The 26,482-nt window shown below is 34.7% G+C and overlaps 1 protein-coding gene across 5 annotated transcripts in view; it reads left to right on the forward strand.

The window, feature by feature from the left end:
- Nucleotides 1–26,482, forward strand: part of Ccdc91 (coiled-coil domain containing 91) — a 416,145-nt gene that overhangs the window by 298,400 nt on the left and 91,263 nt on the right. For 4 of the 5 annotated variants that reach the window (XM_048802482.1, XM_048802483.1, XM_015493199.2 and 1 more), the window contains exon 13: nt 9,468–10,496. The exons of the other annotated variant lie outside the window; for it this stretch is intronic. In XM_048802482.1, the coding sequence (XP_048658439.1) occupies nt 9,468–9,578 (111 nt within the window). In that variant the 3' untranslated portion in view covers nt 9,579–10,496. Of the gene's footprint in view, nt 1–9,467; nt 10,497–26,482 lie in introns of those variants that run through there. 5 annotated transcript variants of the gene reach the window in all.

The raw sequence follows: 26,482 nt of genomic DNA on the forward strand, positions 1-26,482 counted from the left end.
GGGTATACCCTTGCTTTCTTATTTTGTATTGGATTGCTTGCTTAAGAAAAAGCCAGCTTCCATACCATTAGGCAACTTCCATATCATTAGGCAGCTCACCTCGGCTTAATTGGAAGTTAATATTTTGAGGCCTGGCAACAGTTACTGATTGGGCTTGGAAGCAAATCCCTCCCCAGTTGAACTTTGAGATTAATTAGAGCCCCAGCCTACAACTTGATTGCAATCTCACCAGAGAACGTGAGCCAGAGGCACTTTGGTAAGCCATGTTCACTTTTCAATTTCCTGAATTACAGAAACTGAAATGATAAATATTTATTGTTTCTATTAAGACATTAAACTTAGGTGATTTGTTACACAGCAGTAGATAACTGATATAACACATAAAGAGGTTTCACCTGTGCATAACAGGTGGTAAGCACTACCAATCAAGAAGTATTAAAACTATTTGAAAAACAAGAAAAGATCAGACTTAATCTAGCATTACAGGATTATTATTCCCCAGGCACTATAAAATCATTTTCAATACATGTGTACAAAGAGCTCAAGAATAAAACTTGTGGGCAACCTTTGGCTTGTTTTTGTAGATTGAAACATATATGGCAAAGTATCAGTAATGGGAGATTTAAAGTTAATATGAGGAGTCAAGAATCAAAGAGGTCATGTAATTCTTCTACTTCAAAATAAGTTTAAGTTTCAAAGGCTAAAGGTCAAAACAAAAGGGGAAGTAGTGATTGGCAGATACTGTTCTTTATGTTAGCACAGTGGGATTGCTAAAATAAAAGTTGAGTTGATAAAAATACAACAAGAATTTTGTTTGGAGCAAGATATATTTAGAACAATATAAATAATATTTAAATATTTACCTATATTTAATTTACAAAAGGACATCCTACACAATATTTGCCTGAACTTGTACAATAATGTTACATGGCTTGGAAGCATGTAACAAATTGTATTAAAAACTTTATGTGGAATGTCATATTAAAATATGCCTTGACAGACTCAAACTATGGGTTTATTTGAAATAAATTCTTTACCTGTCATTGACCTCTAGAAGGTAGAACACAGAACTTATTTATTAATAGGTAAGTATAGACTGAGTTAGGATTTTGGTACACCTGTTGTGCAACTTCATTCACGTATACTTTTTCTCAAAGTTCTCCTAAATCTACAGTATTTATTTTTTTAGTTGTTTTGCACATTTTTAGATCCTCTTTGGAAGTTGTCAGAATGAGAAGTAAAACAAGCTGGGTGCAGTGGTGTATGCCTGTGATCCCAGTGGCTTGGGAGGCTGAGGCAGGAGGACCACAAGTTCAAAACCAGCCTCAGCAATTTAGTGAGGTCCTAAGCAACTCAGTGAGACTCTGTCTCTAATAAAATACGAAAAGGGCTGGGGATTTGGTTCAGTGGCTAAGCAACCCTGGGTTCAGTCCCTAGTAACCCCGCCCAAAAGAAAAAAGAAGTAAAACAGTTGTAATAAGAAACCTTCTCTTTTCAAATTCACTAAACTTCACATAGGAAACTGTAGTTTAATGCCTGCTGTCTTCATTCGCCACAGTTCATCCTTCTCTGGCCAACTGCTGCTGTTTAACTTGCAAGATCAAATAAGAATGTGTTCCAAGGTGGTGCGCCCACACATTACAGTCTGGAATACATATTCGTTTATTGTGTCTGTATGATTTAGTAAAGAAAAAAATGAGTATTTGAGTATCCTGTTTCCTAGTGGATTCTAGGATAGTTTGGGATCAAAAGGCAGAATAGCCCAAATATGTAGAACTTACTTTAGATGATTCAAAAGCAGAGAATTTACTTACCCTAAGACATCTTAAAACAAAACAAAACCAAAAAAAAAAAAAGTTTTTTTGTTGTGGCCAGTGGGGTTTAAGAATCTTTATACCAGTTTTTCATTTGCTCTAAAAGAGCATCTGTAATTCATCTTGTGAACACTGGAAAGTTACACCCCTTCTTCATATTTTGACATTTTTGAACTATCTAAATAGATGCAAAATATACTTTTATACTTTTACATTCAAAAGTGTTCTCAAAGAGAATAGGAGGTGTGAACTGAGTTGAAAATCTTCATAGAGCATGGATGATGGCCTATGGATGTTCTAGTGAAGAGAGGGTAAGCCTAAATTTTCTGAAGTTCAAGACTGAAGCAACTGGCACTGTCTTAGTTCAAAAAAACTACCAAGACTATACTGAATCTTTTTTAGAGTCTGAGTTATGTGAAACATTTATTTTATATAACAGTGTCATCCTGAAGTTGACTCAAAGTTTTTCAGCATGACTTACAGTAATAGCATAGCTATATTCCCAGGGAGGGAATTTCATGTCTAATCTTCAGCTTTACATACAACATAGTCCTCTCATATCAAATTTAATTATCTGAAAATATAAAGAAAAGAGTATTTTAAAAGAGAAGGATTTTTTTTGATGAGTATACCAGTAGTAAAATAGGTACTAGAGAATCTCCATTAATGTAACCAGTAATGTTACAGATAAATCTGAATATTTTTAAACTCTAGTAATGAGAAACAGAATTCAAGGGTTCAAGAGAAAGGGAAGGATAGATGGTACTGAACACAAAAGTGATGAAATATCACAATAAAAATAATTGTTACTCATGAAAAAAACTTGATCTTCAGGTTTATGAGACCATATATGATGACTTTATAAAGTAAGCTAGGCCATTACAATTGTGTGTGCATATTAAGCTTTAAAATAAATCCATAGTCTGCTTTCTTCCTGGCTATATCAAGTTAAGAGTGGTCATATCATCTCATTTGGAGCAGTTTTCAGCACCTTTCTGGACATGGTCCTGATTCTTGATATTCCAGGATGAGTCTCTTATCTATCCACTGTCAAAGACTGGGTGAGCCCATAGAATCTCCTCAGTACATAGTAGAATTCTTAAGCAGAGATTAAACTCAGTCAAATACCTTTAAGTAACCAGGTTAGGTGGTGCATAGCTATCACCCCTGCCAGCCTTGGCAACTTAGTGAGACCTTGTCTCAAAATAAATAAATAAATAAATAATTTAAAAAGGGCTAGGGATGTAGCTCAGTGGTAGAGTGCTCCTGGGTTCAATCCCAAGTATCAAAAATAAATAAATAATACCTTTAAATATATTTTAAAGAAGTAAAATTTTTAAAGAAGTAGAGGAGATTATGTTACGAATGTAAAATTGGTCCTTAATTAAAGAATCCATTTTCCGTAACTGTAACATAGATGTTAGACCAACAAGTCTCAAAATCTCACAAAATTCCATGATTACTTATTATTAAAGGGAAAACTTTTCTTCTCCTTTTATTTGTAGTTTGGCGTCTAGAGAACTTCTCAAAAGAAATTGATTCATAGGGTATTTTCCAAAATATGCCTTATATACATACCCACATGTGATTCTAAGGTTTAAGAAGTTTGGGCAACACTACCTGTAGAGTACCATTTTGGCAATTCACAATGCATATTAGCACAAAGGTCTGATAAGTCTTATGTGATTGGAACATTTCTAATCCTGCATTTCTCAAATTTACTTGACAAAATGACCCTTTTAAAAAACAAAACAAAAGAAAAAAAAGGATCATGCATAGAAATAGTATTTTGTGGAACATATCATAAGAAATACTTCTCTAATGTAAGGACCAATGTGGAAAATAATTGTTTCCTCAGACTGCTATAATAATTTTCAACAAACTGGATAACTTAAAACAAGAGAAATATATTCTGTCATGGTTCTGGAGACAATAAGCCCAGAATCAAAGTGTGAGCAGGGCCATAATCTCTCTGAGACTTGGGGGACAATGTGCTTCACACTGCTATCTTGCTTCCAGTGACAACTGGCAAAATCTTTGTCATTTCTTAACACATAGCTACATCACTCCAATCTTGCCAATCTTTGCCTTCTTCACGTGGCCTCTTATCCCAGTCCACGTATCCATGTGTCTTCTTATAAGGACAGTGATTAGATTTGGGGTCCCTCCTACTCCTGTATGAACTCATTTAACTTACATCTTAACATCAGCAAAGACTCTATTTCTAAGTAAGATCACACCCACATGTATGAGGCTGGGATTTAAAACACAGTTTAACCGATTATAATAATGATCCATGTGTTAGTGTGCCCCAGGACTTAGTCCTCTTGTCTTTTCTCTTTTATCTACCTTCATTCCCTAGGAATTTTTGTCTATGTTTTAAATGCCTCCTATATGCAGATGAGCTCTCCCCTGAGTTGCAGACTCTTAGATCTGATAGCTGTGACACATCTGATGGGATTAGAAAAATTTATCATCCCAAAACAAGACCCATATTTTCCTCTCGCCAACTCACTCCTGCTCCAATCTATCCTATCTCAAGAAATAGCCCCATCATTTTAAGGAACACTTTATATTTCTCCTTTCCTTTCGTCTACACTTGTAATCCATTGGCCATTCAGATCAGCCCTGTCTCAGAACATTCTAAACCTGGCCTGCTCTTACACCTTCTGCCAGCAGACATCAAATTTACATCTTCCCTATACCAAAAGTCTTCTCAGTGTGTTTTCTTCTTCCACTCTTCCACCTTATACACTGTTGTCCACATAATAACAAGTGTGATGTTATTTAAAAGTAGAACAATTGTGCTCAAATATCTCCAATGTTTTCCCATCAAAACTCAAACTTGATTTCTGCTTAATCTTCTATCCAAATAGTCTGAACGAGTTTTAGACTTTTCCCTTGCAGTTTTAACTGCCTCGAAATTCTTCCCTTACGTTTCTTGCATGTCTCCCTTCTTCCTTCATTTTCTTCAAATCTGTACACACCTCCTCCAGTAGTCTTCTCTAATCAGCCTACCCATTATATCTCTCCTTATCATTTTTTAAATACCATTGACCTCCACCTGGAGAGTGTTAATTTGTCTCTTCATCCTAAATATATGATAAGACCAGAAAATTCTATGAAGGCAGATGTATAATGGCCTCTCATTCACTACTTTGTCTCTAATGTATAAACATTGCCTGGCACATTGTAGCAAACAAATGGGTAACTGAAAGAATTATGTAATTAGGTTTTTTCCACTCACTTTGGGTTTCAGCAGAAAGTTAGCAAACCAGAGGTAATACAGGGAAATATTTTATAACTTTTTTGGTAAAATATAGTTATCTATTTCAGAGGTCTCAGAGCTCCTAAGTTTTTCTCAGGAATCTATAAGAGCTGAATAGAAACTGAAGCACAAAAAACTGGAGCAAAAACAGAGCAGTTAGAGCTATACTATTGTGCTTTCCATTGCAGTGACAGGATATCTGAGATAAACAACTTAAAAAAAGGAAAGATTTATTTTGGCTCAGTTTCAGGGGTTCAGGGTCATTTGGCCCAATCATTTTGGGACTGTGGTTAGACAGCACATCATAGCAGGAAGCACGTGGTGGAGCACAGAGCTAACCTCAGGGCAATAATCTGGAAACAAAAAGAAAGCTTCCTGTTATAACAAAGCCCCTCCCTCAAACATTGCATCATGAATCCATCAATGGATTATCCATTAATAAGGTCAGAGCCCTGGAGAACCAAAGGCCTCCTCTCCGTGCACTGCTGTGCTGGGCCAAGCCTTGGATCTCACGTGCTTTTGAGGGGACAGGGGAGTTTAAAATCCAAACCATAACAACTGTTATGAAGAAATTACAAACCAGTATCTAAAAATATTTACCCATCACCACTATGGATATAATATTTGTTATACTTATATGTCACAGAATACAAGTCTTTGTTTTACTTCGAAATAAAAACCACAAATAACAACTGAGTCCCATTGTTTAAAGAGCAAAAAACATTGGATATCTTGCTGAAATTCTTCTTTCATTAATAAAGGATAATAAGGTCATGCCTTATCAACAGAAAGTTTTGAAATTCAGAAATTAACCAAGAACATCAATTTGAAAGACTTGTTTTTGAGAGGAGAATTCCTTACAATAGAAAGTGTCCCCTCTCACAGGGGTGATCTCACCAGGCCAGGAAGAACAGACTAAATTGGAAGCATGGTGGTCCAATTTCTAGCTTCCTCCCAACAGAGTGTCAGTGTCACCTTATTGCTCCTTGGTCCTATTTATTTAATGGATTTTTAACTTCAAGAGAGTTCTGGGAAGGTGTTGGGGAAAGATCTGAAATGAACCTTGGCAGTTCCCTGAAACCAAAACTAGCATGTACATCATTATATACTTAGTAATTCCAGTGTGACTTTTAACACAAGCAAAAGGAAAGAAGAAATTGGCATGTAATAGAAATCTATTACATTTTTCTCCTTATATGTGTATCCTTGGTATTTTACATTCTAGAATTCTGAATTCATAAATCTATATTATTTATGCACGAATCACAAATTGAATACTAGTTAGACACTGAATTTTTGTTCTATGTCCTCAAAAAGAGGATTTGTTTCTCTTTTATCTAATACCTATAAGTTCTATGAGATGAAGTCAGATTTGTTTTTAGTGAAACTCCTGATTATTTTGTGGGATTTCCGGAAGCTTTTGAATTGTTAAAACAAGCACAAATGATATATGTACTTTTATTGAGCATAATAAAACAAACACCCATGAAGCTATCACTAATCTTAAAATCTCATCCTGCCTGACTGCACTCTCCAAATACAACTCTCTTCAGTTTTGATTCTCTTGTTTCCTTGCCTTAAAAAGAAATGTTTTCTTGCCAATATATGTACCTCAAAATGATATACTTCTGAGCTTTATTTGTGTGTATGTGTGTGCATGTGTGCATGTGCTTTATGAAAAAATAGTATAAGTTTGTTATACTTTTAAATATCAATTATATATGTTAAATTGTAAAAATGCTAGTATTCAATAAGAATAAAATGGGGAAAACTGGCACTTTTATACACTATAAGACTAGGAGTTATATCTTGATACGCTTGGGACTGATATCTTGATATACTCACCCTGCAAAATAGTAATATCTATTACAATTTACAGTATACAACTTTTATGCCATAGGAATTCCACATATTGAAATCTGTCCAGGAGAAATCCTTGAACATCTTGCATTCAGGTTGTAAATTTCCTTATTGCTTCAAAAAAAAAAGCTATAATAAACTTATATAACAATGAGTGACTCAACAATAAATTGTGGGATAGTATCAAATAAGTCATTATTTTAAATGAAATGGGGAAAAACCTTCCAGTAATGGCAGTGGAATAATGTAATGATATGAACCCTCCTATTTCACATAACAATTACAATATTTTTTACAATATTTCAAAAAAAATTTAAAGCCTACTTTAAATGCTTGAAAGGATCATAAGTAGACAGAAGTCACTGGGGAATGGACTGGAACTGAGTAGTGGGATACTCTTCTGTACTGTTTGAATTTTGACCAAGTATGGAATAATTTAAAAACTTCAGGTATTTAACTTTCAATCTATTTTATGTATATTAAAATCACTTTTTAAAAATCCCTTCTAATCTCCTACATGTCCTTGAAGTTATGTTGAACATGCTCTGGTCATTGCATTAAAAGTGCATCTGTCAGGGCTGGGGTTGTGGATCAGCGGTAGAACACTTGCCTAGCACATGCAGGGCCCTGGGTTTGATCCTCAGCACCACATAAAAATAAATAAATAAAATAAAGATATTGTGTCCAACTACAACTAAAAAAAAATTTTTTAAAGTGCCTCTGTAATATCCTAGTACATTGCTTTAAGTGTCTAACATGTGCCAGTCCCTCTTCTAGATGATGGGGATAAGTAGTTAGCAAGATACACAAGATCTGGGCTCTTTGGGATTTAAATTGTTAGAGTCTCTTGTTACAATAGATTCTGGTAAGCAGAAGGAATATGTTTGTCTGAAGGTATCATCTGATAGAGAAAGGAGAAAGGGACAAGGAGGAACAAGGATAAGCCAAAATGCTATTTCTCTACATATAGTAAAGTCTGAGAATACTAGAATTGGAGTGTTAAGAGTTCTGTTCTATTTCTTGAGATTTTGCTAATTTGCACTCTTTTTTTCACTAACTCTTAGAATACTTCAAAATTTTAATCATCCAGTTTATCAGTTGTTCTGAATATCAGTGGACTATCAAAGTATAATTTAATAGAAAGCTCTTGTTGGAATTTTTCTCTTTTTTTCATTTTTTTGGAAAGAGGCTTGCAGGAAGAAGATGTCAATTTTCATTATAAATATGACAGGTATATATTGTGAAATAGAATTTCTTTGGCTTTCTTTTGAATTTTTCCATTGTTCTGTAATTGGTAGGCAATGTGTTATCACCATTTGTTTTTATTTTTATACCATAGGCAAATTGTTTAGGGCATAAGAATTGGAAACTTTTCTTTGTGTATTAAGTAATCTTTTTCATCCAGAAAGTTCTTTCTTATACATAAGAAAGCTCTTATATGTAAGAAAGTTCTTCTTATATATAATGGAAATAATTTTGCTTACTAAATCTCCTATTTTGTTCATGGCACTAATTTGCTATGTGTATACTGAAATAATCCTAATTTTAAAATATCTGCTGAAATAGGAGAACTAGGTCAAATGGATTTCAACTATTACCAAAAATTATTTCAAAGTATATCTTCCTAAAAACTTACTCTAATTTTAGGATATTATCTCCTTACTTGTGATTTATTCTACTTAATCCTATGCATGATGTGGTTATGCTGATTTTCTGTACTATACATTCCTTTCATTATATGATCTATGATATTTATATACTCTTTGTGGATGTTTGGTCTGTACACTTATTAATAAGCAGTATGTTTTAGTATTTTTTTATTTTTTAAAGTCACTCTGAGAAAATATAAGATATTTCTTTTTCTCTTTTAATTCTAATTTGTTATATATGACAGCAGAATTCAGTTCAATTCATGTTACACAAATAGAGAACAATTTTTTATGTCCCTGGTTGTATACAAAGTAAAGTCACACCATTTGTGTTTTCATACATGTACTTAGAGTAATAATGTCTGCCTCATTTCACCATCTTTTCTACCCCCATACCTCTTCCCTTCTTCTCCATCCCCTTTACCCTATCTACTCCTTGGTTTATTACCAAAGGACGTAAAAACAGCATACTGCAGTGATGCAGCCACATGAAAGTTTATAGCAGCACAATTCACAATAGCTAAATTGTGGAACCAACCTAGAACCCTTCAGTAATGAATAGATAAAGAAAATGTGATATATATACACAATGGAATAATTACTCATCATTAAAAGAGAATAAAATCATGGCACTTTCAGATAAATTTATGATATTTCTCCAGTAACTAAATACTAAATAATTCTAAAATTATAATGATCATCATCTCATCTTAGGTCATATGGCAGTAACTCCACTGTCACTCAGTTTAAAGTACTGTTTGTTTTCCTAAATCATCTCATCTAAAACAGCTTTTCTAGTGGGTTTCAGTGATATAATATTCTTTATCCTTTCACTAAGTCGTTTTCTCTCTTCTTTCTCTTAAAAAAAATCAACAGCTTGACCAAGTCATCCGCCAAAGAAGCCTGTCCAGTTTGGAGCTGTTCCTCTCCTGTGCACAGAAACAGTTAAGTGCTTTAATAGCTACGGAACCAGTTGACATTGAATAAAGAACATGACAAGCTAACCCACACTGGTATTGCATAAATCATTAGACGTCTAAAATACATGCCATGAATTATAAAGATGCTTTTGGTTTATTTTATTTTTTTTCCAAGCCTTGGAGAAATGATTTCCAGTTCAAGGATAAGGCAAAACAATATTTAGAAGAACTACCAGGGAATTTAATTTATTTTCTCTTATTTTCTCCCTTACATTTATTATTTTATTTGTAGTAGTAACAGCAACAGAGTATAATATGACCCAAAAGCCATTGAAAAGTGCCACATTATCAAAAGGCAATTAAGTAAATTTCATATCCTCTGGTGGCCTATTATACTGCCTTTGGCAAAAGAAATAAATATCTTTATGATTGCTTTATGATAATTTTTGATAAGATGCTAGAATGTAATCATGGATTTATTTGATTTCAAGGATAGAAGTAACATAAATTTCATCAACTATTTACCTATGTAATTTGGATGAAATGCTGGATATGATAATTATTCTGATATTACTAAACCTCTTTTCTGAAGTTGGATCTATATACTTTGATTGGTCTACTGAATAACAAAATAGAAATAAAAACACTAAGGATAATGATATTAATTCCACTTTGATCTGATATCCCACTTAAACTCAAGGAGTATGTGTGATATATGCTTATTTCCTATTTCTGCTCTTTAAAGGCAGTGTAAATCAATGAGGTCATTTATCCTATGAATTGAATCATGAACTCACTCTCTAGACAGAGAACATAACTCAGCCACTTATAGGAATTCAGGTTCAAACGTAGGATATGTAATATATGATATATATCTTTTCTCAGTACTTTGGAATGTTAATTCATGAACAGTGTGCTTCAGTGCAAAATCACAAGCATTTTAACATCAAAACTAAAATGTCAATAAAATGTATGGATGAAAACATTTTGTCTTATTTTCTGAAATGCTTCTACTTTCACGGGCTTAGTACTTTTATGGGATTTCTCAGTGTAATAAAAGGAGCTCCAAAACTTACTGGTTATTTTTTTCTTGTTTAATTCTTTTTTCCTCAATTCTTTCTTAATTCTTTTTAGAACATTTTCTTTCTCAAACTTCTGTCTCCAAGTATGATGATGTTTTATAAATATTCTCCTTTAAATATTTATGATCGTTACTGAGAGTCTTAACAATTAATATTCAGTTTTCTCTTATAATTCAAATAAAAATTAAATAAAGTAGGACACTGACTTGAATTCAATATAGTAAAAAAAAAAGCAAGAGAGTTATTAATTTAGGAGCCAGCAGGTAACACAGTGATATAGTTCATTATTTAAAACCTCTTGACTCTCTTTAGCATGAAATTAAATGATAGGACAGTTTTACAAGCTAGTCAGGTATGACTTAGTATGAAGCATAGAAGATCACTGAAGCTAAGATCAAGAGAGTCTAAGATCCAAAGATATTGAAAATATCAAGACAACATAGTAGTCTATTCCTCTCCTTTATCTCTGACCACCGCAAAGTGTTGTTTTGTTTAGTTTCCATTTGGGGTTTCAACTTTGCTGTTGACTTAAAAATTGTTAGGTCAAATTAAATTATGACCTATCAATCTATGAGTATTTGCCGAATACTCACCATGTATAGTAATATACTGTTTTGGATTACAGTGATTTTTTTTCACAAAGACATCCTTAAAAATAACTGGTGTAATCTGGGTATAGAATTCTGATGAATTATGTGCATGAATTCTTCCAAACTGAATTAGCTAATATCTGTTTCGGTGATGTTCAAGTTACAGATTTCTACATTAAGAATCATATTGTTTTTGTTGTGGTTATCAAAAGGACTTAGCTCATCTTAGAGTGGTAACCACTAGGAGAATTTGAGGATCAAGCATTGTGCTACGAAATGTTAAGTGTTCTTCCCTGAAATGTGGGACCCACCTCCCTGTCAAGTCTCAAAGAGAAATAGTTAAATGTTTTGTATCTAAAAGTTTCTTTGCTTGGTATAGGATTTCCTCAACCCTTTTTACATAGCATTTTCTACCTTTATGTCTAGGTGAATAAGGCACTGTTCTAAAAGGCTGGAAGTTGAAGGGTGAAGTAATTTTGAATGATGAAACCACTTTCAGACTATGACCATTGTCATATTTTGCTTAAATAGTTGAACAATCCTCATTTTCATTAATAGAAAAGTTCTTTCTTACCACCAAAATGAGAATCTGCAAGCATTTCCCCGTGTTTTCTCTACAACTCTGTGAAGGAGATGATATATCCACATTTATTAATGGAGTAGATTGAGTTTCTTTCTGCTCATCCTCTCAGAATGTAATTAGGATTCAACAGAAGGGCTTTCAATATGTAGGTGTACTCTTTCTAGTACCCTGTAAGTCCTAATAGCATCTCTATGAGAAAATATTTTAAAGTGTCTAACCAAATAGCCTTATCACACTGTCAGTGTTCCAAGAAGGAAAAACCTTCCTTATAGACATTTGGTATACCACATTCTAATTTCAAAACCTTAAACAAACAAGTTGCCTAACCAACTTGAGACTTAGTTTTCTAATTTGTGATGTAGAAATAGTGATTTTTATAAATTTTCTGTGAAAATTAGCTGGTGAGTGCCCAGTATAGTAGACCTTGCTGGTATGTCCACCATTTCACAATAATCTCCCCTTCTCTGATACCTATCCATGAAATGCAGGTGTGGTTGCCCATGGACCAATAGCTAACCTATGTCATTCTCTAACCTTGATTGATCCACAGGTATAAATCTGGCTTGAACTAGAGATCCCATGAAAAATCACTTCAAGTTCTTTATACTAGAGAGACAAATAGGAACCCCCAGTTCTGAGATAAGAGATCCCCTCTCCCCTGCTTTTCCTGAATCTTGGATGCCAGGAGATACCCAAATATTCTTCTACTATGCTCATAACACTTTTTCCCTTAAGCTATCCAAGATCCAGTTTCTGTTATGTGCAACCAAAAAAACATTAACGAACACAATCCAGCATAGAGCCCAGCACATAATCCCTGGATACTCAGCACTTGTTAGTTCTTCATTTCCTCCATCATACTAATCCACATCCAAATGGGAACACTCTTTGATTTATTTTAAGTAATGTTAAAAATATAACTGAACCAATGCCTCTTTTGTCTAATAAAGCCAAGTAAATCACAGATACCCAAAACTAAGGACATGCAGTGCCCTATTTAAAGTTTTTCTGTCACTCAAAATCTGCAGTAGTGGTTTAATTTAGCTTTGCTAAATGCTGACTCATGTTCCAAATCAAAGGCAGCTCACTCAGTGATTGCTTTGAAATCAAAAGCAGAACATTGTCCCCATGATTGGTGTTATTCTGAACTGAGTCAGGTATCTGTAATTATAGCGTCTTTTTATTTTAACTTGACAGTTAAACTGAATGGAATTAGACATGCAATCTGTGTTTTAAACAACAGTAAAAACAAAAGCATTATCTACTGGAAAATAGATAGGCTTTGCATAATAAATTGTTTTAAGAAAAAACATATGTAAAAACCTGGATAACATTAAAAAACTCCTAGAGAAGGAGACTTGGATCAAGGCACATACCCTTTAGTGTTCTGTTTACATACCAGTAAACAGCTCTACTGTGTCTCCTAAGACTCCACTAACAAGAAGCAGAAAGGCAGTGTGCTCTGAATCCACAGTGGAGGCTCTTACACCTAGGCATCTTCACTAGCATCTTCGAAAGTGGGTAGAAGCAGTATGTAAGAGCCCACAGCTGTGACTACCAGACTTCTTTTTTAGGCTAGACAAAACTAAAATTATGTTTATTTTTAAAATATACATATTTTTCTCACACTCCCTCCCCATAATGCAGTTTTGGTCATCAGTTATTGGCATATATAAATAGAAGGAAAGGAGCTGGTAAAATTTTCTTGGCTTTCATCTGGTTTTCTGTTTTATTTCCCCTAAAGCATCCATTTCCAACAAGCTGACCTCCACTTAAATTACCCACTCACCAACATTACATACTGAACTTTTCCTATGGAGTGCTGACATGATTAAATAATATATTGTGTTGATTATTATAATTAATAATTCATGTTCTTGTTTATGTTTTCTTCTTCCTGAAGAGAGAACCTACATACATTTTGTTTGTTGTATCCTGAAGGTATTTCACAGTGCCTACCTGTAATAAGGACTTAGTATATAATGGAGTTTATCAACAATTGAATCAATTGATAAAAGAATTACTGTACCTGCAGTGTAATTAATTACCTAATATACAACTGATAGATTCCAACGACTAACACAAAAGATTTAGTTAAAATTGCTATATTTCTAAATGAAAGTCCTATTCTAAATGTAAACAACCCTCATAAAACAATAGCTAGCCTTCTATAAATCATCAAATTTTCTGAAAACTCTAAAATCAACTTTGCATTTTCAAATACTACTGGAATGACAAAATAGTAATAATAGAAATGAGCTACTCAAATTTATAAGAGCCTCTATGAATGTAAGTAGGGATGAACACATGAGACATTACATGTGAAATCATTTCTTATGCTGCTGAGAAGTGCCTGATTATAAGTAAGAAACAGCCTCCCATTGAGAGAGCTATACAGCAGTATTAGACTCATTGGTTTCAGTTATAGCAAGGATAGAGCAAAAAAGTTTGAAATAGGGGTTGAATGCATAGGGTTTTATTCAAGAGTAGGAGATGCAGAAGACCCTATAATAGTAGGAGTTGTGGTTGAAAAGAGATGGTAGATCAGGGAATGTTCTGGTTTGAATTGCAAATATCCCCAGCCCCCAACCAAGGCTCATGAGTTGAAGCCTTGGTCTGCATCTGAGGGTACAACTGGAATATGGTGGAGCCTTTAGGAGGTATGGCTTGGGATAAGGAAGTTAGGTCATTGGGGGTGGTGTGCCCTTTAATGAGGTATTGGGACTCCAGCCCCTTCCTCTCTCACTCTTTGCTTCCTGGACACCATGAGTAAACAACTTTGCTCCACCAGGTGCTCCCCGCCATAATGTTCTGCCTCACCACAAGCCCAAGAAAAAAGCAACCACATACTGAAACCATGACCCAAATAAATTTTTCCTCCTATTAGATTGTTTATGTCAGGTATTTTGTCATAGAGATGGAAAACTGACTCAAACAGGGACTATCCAGAGCAAATTATGTGAGAGTCCTGATGATAATGAAAACCAAGACTGTCTGATAGTTTTTTTAGACCCATCTCATCAAGGGACAAACTCAGTCAAAAGGTAGGAAAATTTGACTCAGTTCTGGCAAACATTCAGTTCTCGGAAGTCTGGAAGCTGACTTACAAAGGAAAAAAAAATGAAGCCACAGAATGTACAAATTGCTGACTTCAACACAGCTCAGATACTGAAACAGATTATAGAAAATTCCTTGTGGCGAAATATGTATGTAATGAATTTGAGATTTTACCCCTTTTGTTGAGGGTACTCTTTTCTGAAACTGCTAGCACCCACAAGACACCATTGTGGACAGCACTACATTTTAAGAGATGTATTTTTCTGGTTATATTTTTTAGTCTTTTGCCTGTTTTCCATCATTGCCAAAAATCTAAATGTTTAATTTAAACTCTATATAAATTTTAAACAGTGATTTAATTAATAAATATATAGTTACTGTCTTAATAATTTGGACTTTAAACTTCATAGTTACGATTTTATACGCAAACAAATAATGCTTTCAAGTAACTATAAAGAAGCAACAACAACATATTATTTTTCTTATAATTTCCTCTTCTATCATAAAACAGGAAAGATTTTTACATTCTTTATCAAATTAAAACTGGCATGTAACTAGCAGTTACAGAAAATTAGGTAAACTGGTAGAAACAAAGTCTGAAGTTTTAGAAAACTTTGGTTTGTGTGATTCTCAGCAATCGATATAAATAAACAGCCACAGTCATTGATGAGTTAGGATTTGTTCACTTTTAAATGAATGAAATTTTTTCAAAGTGCCACAGTGATTCTAATATAAACCTTTTGTTATGATGTCAGTTCCCCACATGCATGGTACTTGTGTTCAGAAGTGTGTTTTCTTTAGAATTGTAGATGTGTATTTTCAATTATACATAATAATTAGCTCACAAAGAAGCCTAAAAGTTGTTTACAACCCATAATGCACTGTTATGTAGACTCTAAAGCCTCAAATGTAACAGGACTGCTACCCTCATTAATTTTTTATTTTCCTTATTCATGTGATCTCAACTGGCTCCATGGCTTTAAATACTATCCATATGCTGAAGACCACCAAATTTGTATCTCTAGCCCAGTTCTTTTTTCTTAAGTCCAGAATTCTATGTTTAGCTGCCTACTTAATATTTCCTCTTAGATGTGGTACTGAAGATATCAAAACCAGTACTCTTCATCCCCACTCCACCTCTGTCACCGAATATCTTTTCTCATCTGTCTTTTTGAATAAATATTCATCTCAGTGAACAACAAAATTATCCCTCCCTGTTTACCTTCCCTCCTCCACTCGCTACTTCAAACTCAGTTCTGTCAGCTTTAGTTCAAAGTGTATCCTGACTCCTCCTACCCTTTCCATTCATTCTCACCATTACCTCCCTCACAAGTCTTTATGATCTCTTGCCTAGACTTTGGAAATAGACACTTCAGCACTTGCTTCCATAGTTGCCTCCGGATGATTCTCCACATAAAAGCTAATGATCTCCTAAAATCCAAATGTATTCATTTAACTTACATCTTTCTGTAAAATGCATTCATTATTTCCTTTTGGATTCTAGGAACATAGACCACATAGTAGGAATAGATTCAAGCCATTGGTGGTAGTTTATGTCACTGAGGTAAGGATACTAACAAGTCTGCAGACGGTAAAAATACATCTGGGTTGATAAAGGGAGAAGGCCAACATATAAAGTGTAAATGAAATGGAGGTGGGATTGTAAGGGAAGTTACAAAATCCAAGAGATCTCAAATAGGAAAAGCAGGATAGAAAAGAGCTATTTCATTCACTAAAACCCCCTGACTTAGGTAGCAATTCTAGCCTGTCCTTTTTTGCATAGCTATTTTAATTTTATATATTTAGCTGACTAATAGAAATACTTGAGAGATGGAGTATACCAGCTAACCCTTGGGAAACAAAGCCTCCACAAACTGTGGTCACTGTCAGGTGGCCATTTCGTGTTTCTCTCTGGCGTAAATTTGATACTATCACCAGTAGAACATGGAACCACAGAGTTGAAGACATTTTACTCTTCTGATATAATTTAAGGAAGTAAAAGCAAGGGGTGGGCTAAAGATATGAATTGATATTCAATCTTACATTTACATTTTGTACTGTTAAGTATTTTTGCTTACTTCTTAAAGAATAAAGAAATCCTGCCTGTTGGGATGCTTAATGAGAAAGAAAATTTATAGTTGCACATTTCACTGTCAATCATTTGTCATGTTTCTTAATAGATTACTTCTGAGATGATGGCAAGTCCAACTTGATAGCCCTTAGCTATTGAACACTTGGAAAGTGGCCATTACTACCATATACTCACATATTACTAGTGGCAACTATATTGGAGAATGCCAGTCTAAAGATTCCTTACCTGGAGAAAAGCAGTAACCAGGTGATTTTCTGTAATCTTTAAAATTCTCAAATTTCTTTCTTTCTACCCTGTTAAGATTAGTTTAGAAAATAGGCATGTCACGAGTTCAAGAGCAGGTGAGGAATTCAAGGAAAGGCACCTCACCAGTTGAAGGGTGAAAAACCAGTGCTGCTGACACATCACTTAATTTTATCATGTGTAAGAATAAAAGACCATATTGAAAAGACTCTTCTTGTGTTTGGCTCTTGGGGCTATGAACATTTCTAGTTTAGTACTAGCAAGAAAGGATTTCTCTGATCATAAAAAACTGATCTCTTCAAGTTTGAAGAAGTACTATGAATTCAGCCTTGATTTGCTTTTCAGAGTATCCTGGAGAATCATAATGATCTTAGCTTTTTAAATGAAGCAGAAATTGAATAACCCCACATAAGGATTTGAACTTGCAAAGTGCATTTTGGGTGATTAGAAAATAATGTGTAGGAGTCTTCGAAATTATTTTACTCTCTAATAATATAACTTTTTGAGAAGTAACTTTTCATTAAAATGAGAGAAACAGAGCTTCTATTATGTCATGTATTTTGCTGTAGATATTACAACTAGTTAATGCTTTTAACAGTTCAATGAGGTCAGTATCTCCTTTTTTAAAGAAGAGAAAGCTAAGGCTTAGAAGTTAAGTTACTCACCAGTGATCAGTGCTGGTAAGGTATTAATCTGATTTCCAACCCAAGCCTGCCTAATGCTAAAACCATGCTTTTCAGATGACAAATGTTGCCTTTCACCAGCCACATTCACCTGTTTCCTTGCCTGGAGAGAAGCAGCACCAGGTGATTTCCTGTAAAACATTCTGTTTGGGTTTACTTTTATAATACTGTCTCCCACCAAAGGATACCAGTAATCTTTCTCAGCACAAGCACAGTCTCTTGGCAACCAGATTATGCTGAGTGGCTTATCACTAAAGTCTATACTAAGTCCCTGGTTTATGGAGTGTCAGGGTTTATGCTGACAGGGCAACATTGTGGGAAAATCATTCCTTTTATAAGCCAAACTCCATTTAATTAATATTGTTTACCTGGTGGGAAAAGATTTATGTTGTGAAGCTTAAGCAAATCAATACTGCTTGAATTCAGTGACTTGAAATTACCATTACCTAAATGAAGAGAAGGACTGGCAAGACCATAAAGTCAAGAAACCAGTTACTACTACATTAACTAATAGAATGTAACAATAAAGAGTCTTCCAGCTGGGCGCGATGGCGCATGCCTGTAATCCCAGCAGCATGGGAGGCTGAAGCAGGAGGATTGCAAGTTCAAAGCCGGCCTCAGCAATGGCGAGGCCCTAGGCAACTTAGTGAGACCCTGTCTCTAAATAAAATAAAAATAGGGCTGGGGATGTGGCTCAGTGGTCGTCGAGTGCCCCTGAGTTCAATCCCAGGTACCAAAAAGAAAAAGAGTCTTCCAGAATTCTAATCTCCCAGTCTCTAATCATTTTCTAAGGGAAAACATCAGTCCAAGATCAATAACTTGATGACACATTGAATAGTATGGCTTTATGTTTTTAGAGAGGAAAACAGGAAGGACTGAATACAATAATTTCACTCTGTTCCAAACCATGAAAAACAACACTATGCTTAAAAAAAAAAGAGCTTGTTTCTTTAGATTTTACTTAATTAATTCATATAAATATAGCCCATTAGTGATATCATCAGAAGTGACATTACATATTAAGAAATTTGGAAATACATAATGAGTACTGATCCCATTGCAAAACAAGAGATTTGTGTTCTTTTCTTCCATAATTTATTACAGTTTCTGCCAGACTGCCTGGGTTCAAGTCTGCCATCTATCAGCTTAATAAATAAACTCCCCATTACCTCAGGTTCCTCAATCTACAAAGAAGACACTAGAATTTACTTCCTACAGTTGTTTGAATGTTAATACATGAAGAACAATTACACTGGTGTTAGGCCCATAGTTAAAAGTTTGTATTCTGTAGTCATGAAGAAAAAAAATTGCTGTTTACATCATCCTTACTTTTAAATTTGTCATTCTCATTTTTGTAATATTTTCAGTACGTATGAAATGCTACTTTTTTGACTTTTTAAATGCTTTTTTAATATTGCTTCAGTGGTTCTGGTCGACAGTTTTCTTTTCTGTTAAACCAGTTTACTTGAACATTTACAGTCTGTCCTCTTTCAGCCAGATGTCCCATTAGCTTCTAAGTAAGAAGCTTAGAATTGTTAAATATTTTCAGAGAGGGTGCATAATAATAGTGGTTTATTGCATGACCTTTTATTTTTTCCATCTGGTGGCAGCAAATATTTTGAGAATTCTCAGATGTTCTTTCCTTCGGTTGTTATCTAAAAAATTGTTGTCTTGTGAGCACTGGCTCTCCTGCACCCTTCTGTGTTTCACTGTTGTCATTATCTCAGGCAGTTGATCACAGGTATGTTTACCTTCAATGGACTTAATCCCTTAATCTTTTCCTCTTCCTCCTTTTCCTCCTTCTCCAGTCTGAATTCCTGTCTGTTGGGAAGAGTGGTGACAAAAACTAATCTGAACTAGACCACAGTCAAATGAAGTTAGATTGAGGATTTGGCCTTGTATCAAATCTAAAGCATAGGGGGAGAGTAGAAACTGGCTCTCTTGTAAATAGCAAGCCACCCAGGGTGTAAGCCCTGAAAACATGTAAATAGCACTATGTCCCATATGCTTTATTTCTCAATTTTGTCATGCTACCTTTGCCAGCTAGTTTAACTGAGTCTGATTTGCTATGTTATTTTATTGAATATTTTTTGACAATTTGAGTACAGTTCTGAATGTAATATTAAATCCTCTTCTGGCTCAGCAGATTGCAAAATTGCACGTTCTGTCTACACATCAAATCCTAGGTCTGGAGGGGAATTGCAGACTTTACCTAGTCCAGCACATCCCAAAAGTACTGCATTTGAGCTTTCCACAGCAGATGGTATTTCAAACTATCCTACATGACATCCAAACAGGATTAATTATATGATTAAAGACTGTTTTACACAAAGGTTAAAATTAAGCTTGGCTTCTATTTTTTATAAATTCATACAATGTTTGCTTCTTGTGCAAGGATCTCTAGCGAATTCCAATGGCTAACCCAGTGAGTTTAATCACACCTCTATAACTGAAGAGGAAACTAAATATGGTAAATTATGTTAACAAGTTAGTTATAAATTCTTTGTGTCAGCTTTATGTGTCAGGTTTAAGAACCCATCCAGGATCCAGTGTTGAAAAAGTCCAGGAGAAAAGCTATGGTAAAGAACCCTCAGGAAATCAGCTCAATCCATGTGTATTTTTGGATGACCAGAAACTACACTGGGTGATTCTTTAAACTTTGGCCTATCATGAATTTAAGGTATCACTACATTATAGTATTTTTTAAAGAATTCCACAAGAAAAAATGTATATGGTCAAAGGAAGGAAAAACTGCTTTTAATCAAACTCCCAATAATTGAATACTGTATAGTGGCAGAATGAAGATTTGCCTCAGAACAAAACATTTGATTCAGCTTTCCATAAGGCCTGCCATCATCACAGTTCTAGTATTTAAATTCTATATTCAGCTAAAACTTACTAAGAAAAGATAGATACTTTAAGATATTAAATACATGGTATTTAAAAGTTATTTTAAATAAATTCATGTTGATTTTAAAGTTAACTTTAGTTAGGCTTAAGAATATATTCAAATCACAGAAATTCCCTATATAATCAGTGACTTAGATCTGTTCATTACATTTATGATTAAATAGTTTATTGATTTATCTTTTATGATTTCTCCCTCCTCTTAAAAGAAGTTGATTACACTGTTATGAATTTCTTTGTAAACCATTTGAAATAGTACAGTAGAGATCCCCTATTCTCATTCCTTCCCATTCTTCTCTGCTTCAAGGACATGGGATGGATTCCATTTCCTTGTGCCACAGCAGTTAGTGCTGCTAGTACTTATAGGATATAACAGAAGTGATATAGATCATGCCCATGCCAAAATATTTAATTACTGTTGTAAGACCTTCCCACCCAAAGCTATCTCCTCCTTCTAAGTGAAAGTGGAAGAGACTTTGTGTTGAGATTCTGGAGAAACAAGATCAAAACAGCATCATTAAATTGCCACATACAGGATAATTGATTTGAAGGGTCTCCTATAACTAAGAGTGGTTTTTAACTAAGTGAAAAATAGCCCCCTTTCTGTTAAATCTCTGACCCTGAGGTTTTCTATTACTATGGCATAATCTAAATAGGAAAAAGCAAAACTTAGGAGGAAATCTGTTCTCTTCATGTAACCACTCCCTTCAGAAACTCACTGAAACCTACCTAAATCTTGTTCTAAAGAAGATCACATCAACTTCCACCACACTGAATATTTGATGTCTACAGTTTGCAGGCACTATCCAAGACACCAGGGAGAGGAAGAGGATGAAGATAGGTCTTTTTTCCTTCCTGTTGCTAGAAAATACTCCCCAAAGTTAATGTTGAGTTACTCTCTGTTGGAAAACTTTAGTGAAAAATTTTTCTCTTAGCAAAAAATTTTTTAATTTGTAAATGATATACATGCATACACATACGCGTGCGTGCGCGCGCGCACACACACACACACAGTGTATGTTACACATTGTTAGGCATTCCATCTGTGTGAATGTTATAAATGTATGAAGAAGTAGGGGAGAGGGCTGGTGAATATAGCTCAGTTGGTAGAGTTCTTGCCTAGCATGTACAAGGCCTAGGTGTAATCCCCAGCACCACAAAAAGCGGGGGGGGGGAGAAAAAGATATAAAGCACTCTGTTTGTTTCTCATTAAATTCTAAAGTCCACACAATATATTTGCACTTTATAATTGTAGTCCATCTGACACCATCTTACACAAGATAAAAAAAATGACTTCCAGACAATAGGAATAAATTGCAGCCAGTTTGTAACAAATAGTTTTCTTTTGAAGAATGGTTCAGGATTGTCTAAAACTGCCATTGAAAAATGTTTTTCCTATTACATTGTATTTATTTAGTAGCAGTGCTTTGTACTAAATCAAATACACATTTTATCACATTACTTTTGATTCCAAATGATTGCTTTTCAACCACCTGTGCTGTTTCATGGTTGCACCTTAACTGCTGGTCTAAGTATACCACTGGGTGTTGACAAGTACATCCTTCATGCTTCATCTGAGTGAAAACATTAATACATGGAAAAGGAATTTGTGGAATCTGTTCTTAGCTTTTCTTCATTTAGTTGAATAACCTAGTTTTTAAAATTATCATAACCACAGAGGTAATTATCAATGTTTCTATTCTACTTTTCTTGATTAGGTTTTTTTTTGTTCATTTGTTTTTAATACATATACTGTCATTCATAAAAACATCTCCCTGAGTGGCTGATGATGATTTGTTACGCTTTAGGCAAATAAGACTAGATAACTTCCAAAGACACACACATCAAGTGAACACATTCAAGGCTATGCTCCACATACAGGATTGCATTTTTAACATAAAAAATTTTTTGCTAATATTCTTTTTGATGAAATATTTCTTTTAAAATCACAAGGATTCAAAGCACCAGATTAATTTTTGAATTGCCTAACTAACCTCCAACAAAGTTTCTGGAAGCATAGACTATGGATCACTCTTGTGTTAGAATTACTAGTCTGCTGGTTTAAAGTGGAGATTCCTGTTCTTTTACCTTACCTTCCAGATCAAAAACTTTTGAAGAAGACATCAGAATACTCCAGTTTTAACTTACTTTACAGATGATTCTAATATAATACACAGTGAAGTTTGACAAAGAACTTCAGCTTAATCATAAATATAAACATTATTACCAGTGGGGTAATCTCTCTAAGCCATCACAGAAGTGACTCTGACTTTTCTCAAAAGAATACTTCAACAAGCCCCTCTTAATTTGACTACTTCACCTACATCAAACTGAACAGTATAATAAATTTATATAACAGTGGAAGCCAAGAAGATCAATGGTATAAGAGGCAATGAAAGGAAAACTTTTGTTCTTATTTGAAGTGTAACTTGAAGAAACACTAAGTATATAAATAACTTAATTTTAAAATGTTAGGTAGAAGGAGTACAGAGTAGAATGGTAGTTTCTAGAGGTGAGGGAGAGGTGGGAAAAGGTGAGATGTTGATCAAATGCTACAAAATTTCAGTTCCTAGGAATAGGCTTCAGTGGCTTGTTGCACAGAATGGGACTATAATAAATAATAATTCATTATATATTTCAAATTATTAAAAGAGTTTTGTTAATTTGCTTGACTTAATTATTCCATGATGTGAGTATATATCATAACTTTACACTATACCCTATACATATAAAATACATATAATTATTATTTTTTCAATTCAAAATAAAAAATAAAAAATCTTAAATTAAGATACCTAAAAATGTTAAAGAAAAAAAATCACTCAAATAAAATACTTATTTTATAGTTAAAAAATAAAATGAAATATGATGCTCAATGCTGGTTTTAGGAAACAAAAAAAGAAAAAAATTATAAATTAAGAGTTTTGTACTAAGGAAGAAGTTAAACATCAAGAGGAAAATGAAGCAGGTGCCTGGTGGAGAGATCAGCCAGGGGGCTGTCAGTCACTGTGTAGAAGGAAAAGAAGCCAAGACCAATAAAGGGGTGTGGAGGGGAACAGCATCTGAAAATAGAAAATAACCTTTGCACACATTCTTTTAACCCAAGGTTAAGTAATAGAATCCTGTTTTGATGTTTAAAACTTTGAGTCACAGAGAAGTTCCATGAATTGCCAAAGGTCAATCGGTTAGTCAATGGTAGAACCAACCATGTGCTGGTGACTCCAAATCCAATGTTTTTTTCCACCTAATTATATTGCATTTTCTTTTGTTTTAAGCCTTCCAACTAGTTTTCAGTGCATCTGAGGATTTCATATCTGCCCAAGTCAATTTGAATTAATGTAGCAGGGCCTTGGGTAACCACATTAGTATTTTCATGCCTCTCTTTCCATGTTTTTTCCTTCAGAATAATCACAAACTGCTGTGTGTCTTAATTACAGTGACTTTTAGGATGCTCCAGATTTCTTTTTATATTTTATTCCTCTACCTTTTCAGCACCGGCATTGTAAACTCTTAGACCCAGAGGGGTGTTTCTTAGGAAGAAACTCTCACTGGCTCATCCTCCCTGAGTGGCATGATGGGGGGAATCACAGGAATAGGATCTACTGAATATCAGTGCAGATGCCTTCAGGTAGCTCTTCTTGGTTGAAGGCATTATTAAACAATATTCCTTTCCAAGCCATTTGGAGACAATTTACTGGCAAAAACCAATGTGGGAAACAAACAAAAAATTCATAATTCCGATTTCCATGTGTCATCTGTGTATTGCACAACTCTGTAGATTATTCATAGAAACCAGTTAGGAAGGGAAGCAACCCTGCAATATGTCCCTTACTTGGAAGATGATCACTATGTTTTTATAAAAATTATGCAGATATAATAGGAAGATTCTTCTATGATCCTATCTGGTTGCCTGAGGGAGGACTCACCTAAGTTGTACAGTCCCCTTGGCTCTTCTTGGTGCAGCACTGCCATCTCTTTGAAGGCTTACTTAGAATAGGGAAATGGTGGCTGAACATGGATTGGGTCTCACTTTCATTGATAGCTGTTATTACTGTCTTTACTGCTATCTCACAAAGTAATAAATATGTAGCCAGCTAGTCTTAAACACTAGGAGAAACAAAAATTATGATATATTGTGGGAGAAATATTGACTCTTCATTTAATATTTCCATAGTAATAATAAAAATATAAATCCACAAAGTTATGTTTTTCCAATCAGTGACCTATAGCCATCCCAGTGCCTAACCTTATTTCTTGCCCCAAGTTCTCCTTTTCTCTTCAAGATACCATGTCTCTCATTATTCCTCTACCTTTATTCCAACAAAAACTCCATGGGGAATTCCAGTCTTTGTCCACAAGAGCGATCATTTCTGGACTCATCCTCCCAGCATGACATTTTCCAAAGTCTAAGCTTATTACTGGGACTATTAAGAATAACAAAATACTAAGCTATAAACCTTAAAATGCTGCTCCCTTTGCCTCAAAAAGTTCTGGGAGCAGCTTTGAATTTATTTCCTGAATTGACCTAAATAAGTTTTCAGACTGACATCATTCTTTTCACCAGTCTCTGTGGGTGGACAAACTTCCTAACTAATTTTCCTCCATGTTCTCTGAAGTGTCTGGATAGATAAAGGTGAATTGTAGGTACATCATGCTTATACAGTCATGTATAGACATGATTTGGTCTAGTTCATAAGACTGAATTTGTTAGCATCTTAATCCTTAATAATTTGAGCATTTCATGATGTTATAAAATCATTCTTCTTTGCTTTTATTTTTCCATGAGGGATAGGTAAAATCAGAAGGTTATATTGAGATCTGGGCAGATTTTGAATGTTACCATCATTTAGAAATGATTGTTCAGGAGGAGCAATTCTTCCCCACTTTAGCCTTCCAAAAGGACGGAACTTGGTGTAGCTCCTGGATTCTCTCTGCACCTTTACCCATTCTTCCTCAGTGCAGCTAGACTAATTTTCAGATTGCCCAATTTGAGATGAACATAATTAAGATTAGTTACTGTCCTTCATCCTGTAAGAGTGAACTGTCAATATGGTGCCTCATTCTCCACTACTCACTGGAGGCAGACTCCTCCCCACTGTGGGAGATTTCCCTGGCCCAGCACCACCACCACCTGATTCAGCAGGAAGAGACTCAGTTGCCTCTCATATTGACCTGTCTTCCAACTTAATCTTTATTAATTGAGCCTTTATTTCTGCTATGCCTATGTCTTATTTTTTTTAAAATGTTTGTTGTTCTAACAGGGAAAAGAGATAACTTTTATTAGGCCTCGGACCCTCATAGACTCCATTAGCAATGAACATTTACGAGGCATCTAATAAACAGAGAGAACACTAAACTAAAACAATAGGAATTTAAAAATACAAGAAGTATTGTTTTTCAGTTAGTAATTTATTTTAGGTTAAAGAAGACTGAATTGGGCAAATCTTGTTAAAGGAGCTTGTGATATCACATGAAAGGATAGAGAATTATAACAGAGAGGCTGTGAGTCCCAGTGAGTGGTACAGACACAATCATGAAATTCATATGGAAAAATAAACGACCCAGAATAGCAAAAACAATGCTAAGCAGGAAGTGTGAATCAGGCGGTATAGCGATACCAGACTTCAAACTATACTACAGAGCAATAGTAACAAAAACAGCATGGTACTGGTACCAAAACAGGCGGGTGGACCAATGGTACAGAATAGAGGACACAGAAACCAATCCACAAAAC

The sequence above is a fragment of the Marmota marmota genome, unplaced genomic scaffold (assembly GCF_001458135.2).
Source record: "Marmota marmota marmota unplaced genomic scaffold, marMar, whole genome shotgun sequence".
In the NCBI taxonomy this organism is placed as follows: domain Eukaryota; kingdom Metazoa; phylum Chordata; class Mammalia; order Rodentia; family Sciuridae; genus Marmota; species Marmota marmota.